This window comes from Triticum urartu, chromosome 1A, assembly GCF_056163025.1.
Source record: "Triticum urartu cultivar PI428250 chromosome 1A, HENAU_Tu73, whole genome shotgun sequence".
NCBI classification, from domain to species: domain Eukaryota; kingdom Viridiplantae; phylum Streptophyta; class Magnoliopsida; order Poales; family Poaceae; genus Triticum; species Triticum urartu.
The window spans coordinates 379,152,712-379,167,800 of record NC_141873.1 but is presented as its reverse complement, the minus strand read 5'-3'; the positions used below and the strand labels follow the sequence as shown (position 1 = coordinate 379,167,800).

At 48.2% G+C, this 15,089-nt stretch overlaps 1 protein-coding gene and 1 pseudogene across 1 annotated transcript; one reads left to right on the top strand and one right to left on the bottom strand.

Annotated features, from left to right (window-relative positions):
* The first annotated feature begins 8,513 nt into the window (after positions 1–8,513).
* On the top strand, positions 8,514–10,200 carry LOC125513221 (expansin-B3). Its single transcript, XM_048678269.2, has 4 exons — positions 8,514–8,798; positions 8,896–9,005; positions 9,126–9,310; positions 9,591–10,200. The coding sequence occupies exons 1-4, from the start codon at positions 8,621–8,623 to the stop codon at positions 9,913–9,915; spliced, it is 798 nt and encodes a 265-aa protein (XP_048534226.1). The 5' UTR covers positions 8,514–8,620; the 3' UTR covers positions 9,916–10,200.
* Positions 10,201–12,827: 2,627 nt separating this feature from the next.
* LOC147991317 (uncharacterized) lies at positions 12,828–13,680 on the bottom strand (annotated as a pseudogene).
* Between the last annotated feature and the right edge of the window lie 1,409 nt (positions 13,681–15,089).

Below are 15,089 nucleotides of genomic sequence, written 5' to 3'. Positions count from 1 at the left end.
TACGTGAAGAAGGTGGACGGAAAAAGAGAGTGAATAAAACGGCAAGGGTGAAGTGGGGGAGAGGAAAACGAGAGGCAAATGGCAAATAATATAATGCGAAGGATAAGAGTTGTGATGGGTACTTCGTATGTCTTGACTTGGCGTAGATCTCCCCGACAACGGCGCCAGAAATCCTTCTTGCTACCTCTTGAGCATGCGTTGGTTTTCCCTTGAAGAGGGAAGGGTGATGCAGCAAAGCAGCGTAAGTATTTCCCTCAGTTTTTGAGAACCAAGGTATCAATCCAGTAGGATACGACGTGCGAGTAACCTCGTACCTACACAAACAAATAAGAACCTTGCAACCAACGCGATAAAGGGGCTGTCAATCCCTTCACGGCCACTTGTAAGAGTGAGATCTGATAGACATAATAATAACAAGATAAATATTTTTGGTATTTTTATGATATAAATTGAAAGTAAAGATTGCAAAATAAAGTAGATTGGAAACTTGTATGATGGAAAATAGACCCGGGGGCAATAGCATAAGTATTATGGTGGGTGAACAAATTACTGTCGAGCAATTGATAGAATTGAGCATAGTTATGAGAATATCGAGGTATGATCATGTATATAGGCATCACGTCTGTGACAAGTAGACTGACTCCTGCCTGCATCTACTAGTATTACTCCACACATCGGCCGCTATCCAGCATGCATCTAGAGTATTAAGTTCATAAGAATGGAGTAACGCCTTAAGCAAGATGACATGATCTAGAGGGATAAACTCATGCAATATGATATAAACCCCATCTTTTTATCCTCGATGGCAACAATACAATACGTGTTGTTTCCCCTACTGTCACTGGGATCGAGCACCGCAAGATTGAACCCAAAGCTAAGCACTTCTCCCATTGCAAGAAAGATCAATCTAGTAGGCCAAATCAAACTGATAATTCGAAGAGACTTGCAAAGATAACCAATCATACATAAAAGAATTCAGAGATGATTCAAATATTGTTCATAGATAATCTTGATCATAAACCCACAATTCATCGGATCTTGACAAACACACCGCAAAAGAAGATTACATCGAATAGATCTCCAAGAAAATTGAGGAGAGCTTTGTATTGAGACCCAAAAAGAGAGAAGAAGCCATCTAGCTAATAACTATGGACCCGAAGGTCTGAGGTAAACTACTCACACATCATCGGAGGGGCCATGGAGTTGATGTAGAGGCCCTCCGTGATCAATGCCCCCTCCGGCGGAGCTCCGAAAAAGGCCCCAAGATGGGATCTCTTGGGTACAGAAGGTTGCGGCGGTGGAAATAGGATTTCGTGGTGCTCCTGGATGTTTTTGGGGTATGTGAACATATATAGGAGGAAGAAGTAGGTCGGTTGAGCCACAAGGGGCCCACGAGGGGGGAGGGCGCGCCCAGGAGGGGTAGGCGCGCCTGCTGCTTCGTGGACACCTCGTTGGTTGCTTGACGTCCACTCCAAGTCCTCTGGATCATGTTTGTTCCAAAAATCACGCCCCCGAAGGTTTCATTCCGTTTGGACTCCGTTTGATATTCCTTTTCTGCGAAACACTGAAATAGGCAAAAAGACAACAATTTGCACTGGGCCTTGGGTTAATAGGTTAGTCCAAAAAATAATCTAAAAGTGTAAAATAAAGCCCATTAACATCCAAAACAGATAATATAATAGCATGGAACAATCAAAAATTATAGATACGTTGGAGACGTATCACACGACGACGTGGTGATGATGTTGGTGAAGAACAATCTCCGCGAGGCTTCGCCTAAGCACTATGAAAACTATGACAGAGGATAAACTAGAGGGGACGGGGTTGCCGGCACACGCCTTGGTGATTCTTGATGTGTCTTGGGTGCTAGCCCTGCCCCTCTATTTATATGTTGAGCCTTGGGGTCGAAACTTGGAGTAAAAGCCTCCACAAAGTCAGTTTCACCCGAAAGGCAAGAGTCCTTCTCGGACTCCAGGGCTAGACGCCAGGGTTCCCAGCGTCTGGACCCAGAAGCCAGGGACCCTGGCATCTGGCCCCTGGACTCTGCAAAACATACTTTTGCGCTTTCCAAAAACCTTGTGGGCTTTCCCTTTTGGCCCAAATAAAGTGTTCTCGTACCCAAACATTTCGGGAAACATCCGAAACCCCTTCCGGTGAATTTCGGAACCCTTCCTGAGACCAAACACTATTATCCTATATATCAATCTTTATTTCCGGACCATTCCGAAGTTCCTCATCATGTTTGTGATCTCATCCGGGACTCCGAACAACATTCAGTCACCAACATACACAACTCATATAGTACTATATCGTCAATGAACGTTAAGCGTACGGACCCTACGTGTTCGAGAACTATGTAGACATGACCGAGACACCTCTCTGGTCAATAACCAATAGTGGAACCTAGATGCCCATATTGGCTCCTACACATTCTACGAAGATCTTTCTCGTTCGAACCGTTATGACAACTTAGGTTATTCCCTTTGTCATCGGCATGTTACTTGCCCGAGATTCGATCGTCGACATCTTCATATCTAGTTCAATCTCATTACCGGCAAGTCTATTTACTCATTCTGTAATACATCATCTCGTAACTAACTCATTAGTTAGCTTGCAAGGCTTATTATGATGTGCATTACCGAGAGGGCCTAGAGATACCTCTCCGATACTCGGAGTGACAAATCCTAATCTTGATCTCTATGCCAACCCAACAAACACCTCGGAGACACCTGTAGAGCACCTTTATAATCACCTAGTTACGTTGTGACATTTCATAGCACACGAGGGGTTCCTCCGGTATTCGGGAGTTGTATAATCTATAGTCAAAGGAATATGTATAAGTCATGAAGAAAGCAATAGCAATAAAACTTAATGATCATAATGCTAAGCTAACGGATGGGTCTTGTCCATCACATCATTCTCTAATAATGTGATCCCGTTCATCAAATGACAACACATGTCTATGTTCAGGAAACATACCCATCTTTGATTAATGAGTCAGTCAAGTAGAGGCATACTAGGGACACTCTGTTTCGTCTATGTATTCACACATGTATTAAGTTTCTGGTTAATACAATTCTAGCATGAATAATAAACATTTATCATGATATAACGAAATATAATAAAAATTTATTATTGCCTCTAGGGCATATTTCCTTCAAAGGGTCCACCATAACTACCTACGGATTGAGCAATATCCTTCAAATAAGTTGTCTCTTGTGCATGCAATAAAAATTGCTCTAATACGTATGATCTTTTATTGAAAGGGAAATAAGCTTTGTATGAACTTATGATGATGGAGTAATAAAAGTGACAAACTGCTCAATAAAGGTCATTATCATAAGGGGCAATACTAAAGTGATGTTTCTTTGCATTAAGAGTTTGCACATGCAACCTAAAGCCTCTGCTTCTATCTGCGAAGGGCCTATCTTTTATGTTTTCTGTTAAAACTTTACTTTCATGCATGAGTCAAAATATTTTCCTCTATTCCAACCTAAAATACTCTCAACTTGGCAAACATAATGTGGTGAGGAAAGATCCAGACACATATATCCGGTTGAGTATATATGATCATGAGTTATTATTGTTGGAAGTTATCCCTGAGGTAAATAAGTTGGGAGGTGAAACATTAAACCCCCATCTTCCTTTATGTCTGATTGAAACAATTTGTTCTAAAAATACGAAGTGAGTACCAGCAATCGTTAGAGGACTATATGATATTTGAGTATGTGAAGTTTGCTAAACTAAAGCTCTTACATAGACTCTTCTGGAAGAGATGATGAATTGCAATTGTTTGTTGACTATGAACATAGTTTGTTGAGTTTCAAGAGGGTTTACGGTTCATACCTTAAAATGTGAATAGCTTGATACTTGATTATGAGAAATTTTATGAATAAGAGTTTTTGTTCATGGAATATAATGATAATTATAAATGTGATGCTGCAATTTCTGTATTTTTTATTAACACCTCTCTCTATAAACATGTGGTCATATTTATCGAGTTCGGTATTTGCTTGAGGACAAGCGGATTCTAAGCTTGGGGGAGTTGATATGTCCATTTTGCATCATTATTTCCTACTGTTATTTATCTTATTTTGATGTTATATTTCATATTATGATGCAATTCTAATGCCTTTTCTCTCTTAAAATGCAAAATACATCAAGAGAGGGGGATTACCGGCAGCTGGAATTCTGACATGAAGAAACTACAACGAAGATTTATTTTGTAATATATAAAAAATAATGGAAGAAAGAAGCACCAAAGAAGAGCCATAGGGGGGCCACAAGGGCAGGGGACGCGACCACCCCCTCTCTGCGTCACCTGGGCTTGTGGAGCCCTTGTGGTCCCGTCCCGATGTTCTTTTGCTATATATTACCATTTTTCGTAGAAAAAAGAATAAGGAGAGGATTTTCGGGTCTTTCCACACCGTCTAGAGGCGGAACCAGGACATGAGAACTTTTATTCTCTGGAGGAACGATTCTACCGGGGATACTTCCCTCCAGGAGGGGGAAATCGAAGCCTTCATCACCACCATCGCTCTCCTCATTGTGGGAATCATCAACATATTCACCAACATCATCTCATATATAAACCCTATTCCATCTCCTGTGTTCAATCTTTGTATCAAACCTCAGATTGTTACCTGCGGTGCTACTAGTATTTATTACATCTTATAGTTGATGCTAGTTGTTTTACTTGGTGGAAGATTATTATGTTTAGATTGTCAATCATATGTTTATACCCACCGATCATGTTCAATATGATGAGTTGTGAGTAGTTCTATTTGTTCTTGAGGACATGGGAGAAGTCTTGTTGCTAGCAATCATTTGAAATTGATCGCAATCTAATGTTTTGATATTATGTTGTGTTGTTCTTTCTTTATGGTGTTATGTGAATGTCGACTACATGACACTTCACCATCTATGGGCCTAGGGGAAGGCATTCCTGAACTATTTTCTAGATGATGGGTTGCAGGAGTGATAGAAACCTAAACCTCAGTTTATGAATTGTTCCTTAAGGGGATGTTCTGGATCCATATGTTAAATGCTATGGTTAGATTTATCTTAATTACTTCTCTTGTATTTGCAGATGCTTGCATGGAGAGTATAATCATAAATAGGTATTTGTTCAAGTAAGGGCAGTACCTTAGTTCTAGTCCACCCACATAGCATTTGCCAGATCTGTTGGCTCTCTTGATATATTCACAGTTGATGTGTAAATCAAGGAAGATAGTTGGCTCGCTCCTAGTGCAGTGACTTCGATCTCTTCTTTCTGATTTATTCTACATTATGGGCTGGTTTGTGAAGAATTGCAAGCCTTCTCTGCTTAGGGTGATCCATAACCGATGCTCCTTCAACGGTTGCCGAATTTCGTTTCTTACGACAAGTGACTATTGGTAGTCTTCAAAGCTTGGTATGACGAGTACTAGCATACGTGGTTGTCGAGTACTACATCCATCTAGTTTTATTAGTCCTCTTTGTATTTTGTGCTAAACTTTGACCTTAGATTTGATTAGCAAAATATAAGTTATATGCCATAAAAATTATGTTGCTAGATTCATATTTGAAAGAAGTTTCCAATGATGTTATTTTGTCACATATAGATTATATTTTGCTAATTAAATCTATGATCAAACTTTGACCCAAGAAGCAAGGGGGACTAATTAACCCAGAGAAAGGCTGTATAACTCAATTCCGCCCCAAACAATTCCAGTAGATCTAGGGAACTGCCTACCGACTAAGAATTTCTTTTGGCCCCTTCTTCATGTTAGACTAAACACAAGGAGCATGCTCCAAAGAAATTCTTTTCACCTTCCCGGCTATAATTGTGTCTTATACCAAGAGCAAACAAATGATACACATCTGCACTTATTTTTGGACTACCCATTTGCCCAGAGTTGTTAGTTGAAGCTTATCCCTAACAAGCAAATAACATTACCTCTTTTCATGAAGTGGAATTGGTTAAAAGGGTCATAGCAAAGGCTTTTTGCTATGACGGTTATCATTCTATCCTACCAGAACTTCTGGAAATAAGAAATGAGAAAATCTTTCATAACAAATATCCTAGCATTGATGATTGGAGCAGAAACCTCAAAGAGGATCTTATTCTAGTAGCCCTCAAATTAAAAACGAGCATTTCCATAACTTCCAATCTTGGATACAACTTGTATTCTAGCCCCCTTTTCAGTATTTTACCCTCCCTCCTAAACATACAACTCTTGTAATTATTTGCTCCCTAAACCCTAGAATACACACAGTAGGCTCATTTCTTACCATGTTCCTGGCAAACTAGCATCCATGGTTGTCGAGTATAATTCATGGAGCTAGCGGGTCGTACACATAATATGCTATTTCAATATTTTCATCTTCCCCGACGGTTTAGTTACTATAGATGTTTGGCATCCTGCCTTGGAAGGAATTCGTCTTTTTCGTCATCTTAGGTTTCTATAGCAAATCAAAGCAACATTATTGAATACTACAAAATACCTCCCATATCATACGTTGATGGGTCGTGGGCTCTATTGGGATGGCAAAATAGAAGTATAAAATACCCTTTGGCCCTTTAGGAAATGACAAAGTTACCAATCCAGGCAACTGGCTCGATCTATCTAGTAATGGTACTATGGTACCATAAAAGGAATAAGACAAAGACTTTCCAACTTCCATATTTGATGGAAAACTGGGAGGTTAAAGAATCAAAAGTATGTAGCGTAATAGAACTTGTTATTTGATTGTAAAAGTTCTGAGGTTGTTAGTTTATCAAACGTTTGGTTACCGGTCGCTGTAATCCACCCGTGTATGAAAGCTGGGTATATGATGCAGCTAATCGTTGCCAACTGATGATCACAAGCAAGGAACAATTGAGTATTTAATGCATCAGAAATTAACATTCAAGGTAGTTGGGAGATTGGTAATGCATGCTCTTGCTTGGAGGTTTCCGTTGGAGATAACAGATTTGGCCGTTTCCCTTAAAAGTTTTTTCTCAGGAGGAAGCGGTTCTTGTCGACCCTTACGCATCATCTTCATCCATGGGGTCAGCGAGTTTGTCCTCTATAGGCACCGTCTGTGCCGCCATGGTAGCTGCATAGCTTGCGAGCCAAAAGAAGTCGTTAATGTGTGTCGTAGGTCATCGGCGGTGCCACCATTTTGTTGGTGGTGTCAAGAGCGGTGGCTTGTCGCGTCAGGTCAGCCGTGGCATCGTGGAAGCCTAGTATAAGTCTAAAGCAACTCATGTATTCAAGGCTGACGCGTGGATCTCCCACGGGTAGCGGAGGGTGCACGTGTCTCCTTTGGATTATCTTGTAAATTTTCTTTTAGTCATGACTGTTTTTGTAACTAGGGGATGTTATGCCCCTATTATGTAGTACCTTTTTTTTCTTTCTAATCCCTTGTCATGCATCTTTTTTTGACATCAAAGTACTCTTTATTGCAAGGTGATCACCATATTATCTTCTACAAGAATATCAGCATCTCTACAGGTGAATCTTCCATCGACCCCGCACACACACCTTCGAGCTTAATATACAAAGGAGATGCTAGTTTGCTAAAGAAAAGATTCAGGGCAGTTACTAAATCTATCAAAAAACTCAGGACGGTTGCATCCCGGAATTTTCTAAGCGGGTTCCAGCATGGATTGATGGATGGTACATAATCACGTATCAGGTAGCAGCATCATTGTGCTCGTGAATGAAATCGCAAGTGCCCTTATTTTTTTCCCCTAACGAATCCGCAGCGTGTTAATTAGGTACCTCTACGCAACTTCGTCCTACATGATTCGGTGGTTGCCTGTCAAACAGGTTGGTTCCGATGATTGATTCCAACAAGAGTCAGTCAGGCCAACGTCCACGCTTTAATTGTAACGCAAACATTGCTGTTCCTGCTGTTCCCGCCCGAATCTCTCGTTCCTAACGCGGCATCGTCGCCAAAGGCAGCACTTAGCTGTACGTTCCTGAAAGAGAATACGATTTTCCAGAGTACTGTGCGTATCTCTTTCTAGCAGAAATGGAACACAGCTCAGAGCATCAGCCTGAGCAGGGCAGGTAGGGGTGCAAGCTGACGGCGTCCCCATGTCCACGACCGTCGTCGAAGCAAAAATTACACGACGGGGTCGGCATGTCCACGACTGTCCGTGAACAGAAATACGCAGATGATGTCTAAGGGCGAGTTTTGCTACATCTACGGAAAATAGTCTTAAACTTATGTAGTACAGTACAAGCTTACATGGTCAGGCCTACCCGTGAAATTCAAGGGGAAGGTGATTAGTTTATACAAAGAAAAGTTACGTAACATCATGCAAGAGGTTACATAGGTGTATCATTTTTGCTCAAGGGCAGGTCCGCACTACGCAGTGTGGACAGAAACATGCAATGTGTAACTGCCGAGCCGTGATTTCTCGCAGGATTTGCTCCGGTAGCCATGTGACCCCTACACAAAGCACGTCGTCGGGTGCAACAACCGTGGATGGCGATCGCGTCGCCCTGCACTGCGCCTGCCTATAAATACCCCGGCAATATGTTACTCCCAGAACATCAAAGCATACATAGCTCAGCCTCCCAGCCCGACCTGCTCAGTGCGCTGGTACACTACCCCCACAAGCTCGAAGAAGCGGTGGTGCTTTGACATGGCTCCTCTTTCGTCCAAGGCCGTTGCACTCGTTGCACTGTCCTCCCTCCTCGTCACCTACGCCTCTGCCGGCGCCGGGAACTTCAACGACTCCGCCTTCACCGCCGACCCCAACTGGGAGGACGCCAGGGCCACCTGGTACGGCGCGCCCACCGGCGCCGGCCCCGACGACGACGGTACGTCCGTATGCGCCGGCCGGTGCATGCATGGCGCCGCGGCCTTCGCTTAACTGATCGTTTGTGTAATAACATGCGGTGATCGATGTGCGTTCAGGCGGTGCGTGCGGGTTCAAGAACACCAACCAGTACCCCTTCTCCTCCATGACATCCTGCGGCAACGAGCCCATCTTCAAGGACGGCAAGGGGTGCGGCTCCTGCTACCAGGTAGCTACACTAGCTCGTTCGTCATATTTTTGGTGGTTTGCCCCTGCCGTACGTGGTGGAAATGGAGCTGGTGACACAGTGCTAGTCTTGACTTGTGATCGTTTACTATCGCCTTTTCAGATACGGTGCACCAACGACCAGTCCTGCTCCGGCAACCCGGAGACGGTGGTCATCACCGACATGAACTACTACCCGGTTGCCAAGTACCACTTCGACCTGAGCGGCACCGCGTTCGGCGCCATGGCCAAGCCCGGCCTCAGCGAGAAGCTCCGCCACTCGGGCATCATCGACATCCAGTTCAAGAGGTCGGTGGCATGCATTTCATCACTCGTTGCACGAATCCTATCTGGCCCTACCTGAACGATGAACAGTCTCATACTCTATATAACCAGTGCTTTTGTTGCCCAACAAAACTTTCACGACGGCGACCGGTTTAACTGGGACCCAAATAGATTCGCAGCGAATAATACTACTCTATTTTGAGTACCGTCGCCTCACACTTATTTGCCGTCGTCCCGGCTCGGTTACGAAGTAAGCTACAATGGCACATGGGTTGCTGATTGCTGCTGATGATGATTGATGCAGAGTGCCGTGCGAGTTCCCCGGTCTCAAGGTGACCTTCCACGTGGAGCAGGGGTCGAACCCGGTGTACTTCGCTGTGCTGGTGGAGTACGAGGACGGCGACGGCGACGTGGTGCAGGTGGACCTCATGGAGGCCAACTCCGGGACGTGGACGCCGATGCGCGAGTCGTGGGGATCCATCTGGCGGCTGGACTCCGGCCACCGCCTCCAGGCGCCCTTCTCCATGCGCATCACCAACGAGTCCGGCAAGACGCTGGTGGCCGACAAGGTCATCCCGGCCAACTGGGCGCCCAGCACCTTCTACCGCTCCATCGTCCAGTACAGCTGAAGCTGCTCATCATCTGGAATCATGGCATGCATTGGCTTGATTTGGTATCTGTACTATCATGGATCGTTTTGCATGGGTACGTACTACCGAGGAGGTTTTTGATTAAGGTTAAGGTTGGGTCGTCGATCGGGTGTCATGTAGGCGTCGTCGTGCATGTGTGTGTCGAATACGTCGGTGGGATATGGAGGAGGGGCACTTTTGCATGTGCACTCCCGCGCCCACTGTCACTGTACCAGTGTGTAAGCAGACCATAAGTTATTACTGTTTGTGTGCACTCCTGCTTAACTCTTGTCCCTCCTTCAGTCTCTCATCAGTACTGCCGGTACTCATCTGTTCGTATTGCCCTAGTACTTGTCAAACTTGATTATGCGCACCAGGAATTCGATCCTAACTTTCTAACCAACGTACGGGCACGGCCAGTGGAAATTCTACTCTGTTCCGGTAGATTCGACGATCTTGGAGAGGTCGGTACGTCATAATTTTTGCAACGACCAGAGAAAGCACGCAGTCGAGTATGTCTGCGTCATATCAGTTACCACCGACTAGCTAGTGCGTCTATCGAACGCAAAGGGCGCCAATCACCCGGCACATGTCTTTCACTTTCGAAAGCTCCTTTTCTTTCCGTATGGTAACCACTAACCAATTCGTTCGTTCTGTAACCGTCAGTCTTATGGCTTGCTAATGATAGTGAATGATTTGTAGTAACTTTTACACGAGAGACGGCCGGCAACATCGCCGCCTAAAAGTTCACTCTAGCTAGCTGGCCTTCCCTTTCCTAAGAAAGTTGTTTAACTGGCATGCATGCTACTAGAGACCGCTGGATCGTCGCCGTAAATACTGGCGCTAACCCCTCCCAATCGCCGAGCTAGTCTTTGGTCATGTTGTCCACTTAAACTACTCCTAAATAACCTGAATCTGCTGAATGTAAGACTTTTCGGCTGTTACCGACAGGGTCAAGCTGGCTCCGGTAGAAGGGTGACGACAGCGACTCATCGGCGGCTCATTCGGACGGCAGTAATGGCCGTTAGGTGGTCTATGAATCTCGATGTAATTTTTATTTTGTGTTGACAATGCTTTGTACTTCCAATGAAGTTTTACAGTTAATTTGATCCTTTTAGAAAAAAAACTGAAAAACCTTATCGTCGATGTCCTCTCTTTTTCTCCGGACAAGCTGAAGAACATGAAAAAGAAGGACGAGACCTTCCACCTGACCCGCACCGGTCGTTTCTCCCAACAGTTAACAGCGGAAAGGGACAAAGTAACGGACTGCTCAGGCGCATGTGCGGGGCGCGGAGTGGGATGCCGACGGCTGCGTCGCCTACCCGCCTCTGCATGTGAGGTGCGGGCCACGGCCGCCCGCCGAAGGGTGGAAGGAGCGACCACGTACGATCGACTCGCTCGCGGCACGCCGGCCGGAAGTCACTAGCCCAGCTCTTGCACCAGATTTTCCTGGGCCCGCCGGCGCGCACCCACCGCTGCCGCCTTGCCGGCTCCGTCTCAGACTGAGCTTTCGGCGACCCAGCGAGCGATCCATCTCCCACCACGTAATTGATCTCGATCTCCATTGTGTGCCGCGACGGGTGCTAAGAGCATCTTCAGTCGTTCAGCCCCAGGAGCTTGAAATAGCGCCGCCCTGGGACGGGCCGCTCGCCGTGGCACGCTACGGCGCCGGTCCTGCATAATGGCGGAATACCTTACGGTCGAATTGCGTGTTTTCGGTGATTCGTTGTAACGCGGAGCAAAACTGCGGCCTGTTTCTGGACAATTCTTTCTATGCGAGTGTCTTCTTGCTTTAGCCGGTGGATGGAATGTTTGAACTACCGAGTAGACTCGAGTAGTAGGAGGACAATGATCGAGGAAAATGCACCCACGCATCGCCCAAGAAAAACGGGGCAGCTTCACGTGCGCTCTTACTTGCGCCACTCGTCAACGTGCATTTTCGGTGGTGCGGGAAGATACATCAACTATACGTGAACGTGATTAGGAGAAAAAGGAGGTGAGTAAGCATTTTCATCGATATCCCAAGTGAAAACAAATTAATTTCGTCCGCAGCTATCTCTCTTCTTTTTGGTCGCCCCCCAAATCGCTCTTCAGCAGGGCGACTTGAGCAGCGACCAAATCTTCCTTAGAACATCTCTTCTCTCCCCAGGTAATTTTGCCGTGCCGGCGTCCAAAATTCGGCCCAGTCGCGCTCTCGGAAACCCGTTTTTCGCCGACTTGAGCCGAAATCGGCGCCGGTGGCCCCAGGCCGAACCCGACGCGTTGGGGGACGTCCGGGGGCACCGGGGCGAGGGGTTTTGGCGCGAAAACTCGACGGGCCCGCTGAGTCAGCGGCACGCGCCTCGTCCTCCCCAGAACGCCTCGGTTTCCCGCGGGGAATCAATGCCATTGATTCCTCAAGAGTGGCGCGTCACGGGCGGGCAGGCGTAGCAACGCCTCCACTTCTGTCACGCGTTCACACGGCCTGGGGCTATATAAACAGATGTTTTCCTCGCCGCTGGCCACATCAGCCACCGTCCCTCCCTTCCACGGTCGAGCCCAAACCAGCCGCCGTCCCTCCCTTCCGCCGCCGAGCTCTGCCGCTCTCCCCTTCCCTCCCCTTCCCCTTCTCTCTCCATGGCCGAAACGCTTCCCCGGCGACGCCGCGGCGGCCAATGGCTTCGCCCCCCGCTCGCTCCAGAAGGGCGAGGCGTGGCTTCTCTTCGAGGCCAACATCCCGGCGCCGCCGAACATGCGCGCCGGGCTGACAGGGTGGAGGCTCAGCAACGGCGGCGTCTCCATCCCCCGGTACCCGACGCCGACGCGCGCCCCAACCTCTTCGCCGCCGAGGTCGACCGCGTGCGGTCGTCCCTGACGGAGGAGCAACGCGCCCTCCCCCAGTTCACCGCCGGCAACCACGCGGCGTGGGCGGACTATTTCCAGCGGCGGCAGGCGCAGAGGCTGGTGTCAACGAACAGGGCGATGGTGGTCGGCGGCCCGAAAAACAGCGACGGTCGCCGCGTCTGGTGGGGGGTCCCCGGCCGCACCCTGTACGAGGTGATCGCACACCTCGAGGGCGGCAACAACCCGCCGCTGGCGTACCCCGCCGCGGTGGTCGTGCCGGCCCCTCGCTGAAGCGCCGGGCCGTGGGTGCCCAGGTGGTTCGCCGCCTCATCCTCCTCCCACTCTTCCTCCTCCTCCCGCTCCTCCTCCCACTCTTCTGGCTCGCCGGCGCTCTTCGGCGTCAAGGCAGAGCCTGCCGCGGAGACGCCGCTCCGCCGGCGCACCCGCAGCGCCGACATCGTCATCAACGAGGGCGGCTGACGTGCCACCTCCTCGGCTCCTCTGCGTTTCGTCAAGCCGAAGACGGAGCCGGGGCTCGCCGCCATCAAGCCGGAGCCGGGGCTCCCCGTCTTGAAGACGGAGCCCGTCAAGGAGGAGGCGCTCGACGATGAAGCGTCCCTCAAATGGGCGCGCGATGACTGGGTGCAGACGCAGAGGGAGCGCCAGCGCGCCGCCTTCGCACGGTCTGAAGCTCGTCGCCGTGGCCAGGACGAGGGAGGCATCGTCGTCCTCGAGGACAGTGATGACAACGACGCGCCGCCCCCGCCTGTCCGCCAGGGAGATGCCGGGCAGGGGTTCAGCAGGGGCGGCCGCGCGATCAAGAAGGAGAAGGCGGACGACGAGGACGAGGACGGCGGCGACGTCGGCGACTTCGCCACGCTGATCGAGTTCTTCGCCCCGTAGATTAGTTTTTTTAAATAATTTATGTAAAACGCCGATCATGTTTAATATGAATATCAAGTTTGCCGAATTTTAGCCGAACTTTGCCGAATTCAGCTTTTTTAAAATAAAAAAATGCGCACAGGGCGACCCTGGGGCGAGCGGCTGGGAACCCGCTCGCCCCGCGCTGATTTTAGCGCCGGCTCGCCCCAGGGGGTGCGTAAAATCGCCGCCTGGGGGACCAACGGCTGGAGATGCTCCTAGTGATAGCCATCTCCTCTCGCCCGCCGTTGGGGGAAAACACGTGCGGCGGCGGGGCTCCTCAGCTTTCCCTCCCTTGTTGTGGCGACGATTGGTGCTCCATGGCGATGGATGGTCGTGGTGCACGCATCAGTCAGTTCAACTCAGGCCCTCTGCAGCTCGTCTATCTCAGATCTGATGGCTCGTGGACATCTCCTCTTGGATGAAAGGGTGTTATCTATGTCTTTCGAGGTGGGTGGAGTGTGTTCACGGCTGCGTACTATGATGGTTGGTCGACAACCACAGAGATGTCCGTCTAATCAGGCCCATGGTGACGTGGGCTGTCACCCTGGTTTCTAGGGTGGCAACGAGTGTGTCACATTTGGCGGGGGACACATGGTGCGATATTGGTGCGGGTGCAGCACATGGTTCACTAAGGGGGTTATCACGAGGAAAGACTGTGTGGAATGTTCACATTGTAGACTGTACGAATATAAAACCGTTTGTTCATATAATAAACGTGTGCAATTAAAAGGCATCACGCACGACCGAGAAAAGAAAATTGTATGCGATATAGTACAGACGCATCGAAAGGAAGATTAGTTATCGCCCACGGTTTCGTGAAATGAACTGTGTACAAGATAGGACCAGCGGTTTCATTAAAGACAATTGTCTATGATGACTAATCATTTCACACACAACTTATGGAGACATGTGTGTGATTAGGAATAGAGGGTTCAGACTTGTGGCAACATCACTCCCCTTCTTTCTCACTCGTACATAACCCCCATTCTTCCTCATTCGGATTGCACCTAGCCTCATTAGCTATTTTGCCAAAATCCATGAGCTTGACGACTCTCGCCACGCCGGCTATCCCCACAGCATGTAGGCTCGTGAAACACGTTGCATCGCCGCCGGCCTCCTTCGCCTCGATCGCCGCCGGCCGCACGCCATTGACTTTTGCTCGCTCGTTGTTGACCAAGCCTATTTTCTCATATGGAGAATGAGCTAAACGATACTAATTATTTTTCATCCATATGTGTCTTAGGGAGTGTTCGGAGTCCTTCCACTCCCGACTCGGCTCCGCGGAGCCGACGGAGCTGCATGCTAAATTAGCGGAGCTGCAAAATAGATGCTCCGTAGATCCTTGTAATTTCGCGGAGCCGGGTGGATAACCGGACATGCCCTTAGTTTGCAGTAACTCCATCTGTCGTCGCCATGTCGAACCCACA

Excerpts from the sequence above, each read along its gene's own strand:
- LOC125513221 (XM_048678269.2), top strand. The coding sequence starts at position 8,621 with ATGGCTCCTCTTTCGTCCAAGGCCGTTGCACTCGTTGCACTGTCCTCC. Across the intron at positions 8,799-8,895 it reads CGCCGGCCCCGACGACGACG|GCGGTGCGTGCGGGTTCAAG; the intron begins GTACGTCCGTAT and ends ATGTGCGTTCAG. Across the intron at positions 9,311-9,590 it reads ATCGACATCCAGTTCAAGAG|AGTGCCGTGCGAGTTCCCCG; the intron begins GTCGGTGGCATG and ends TGATTGATGCAG.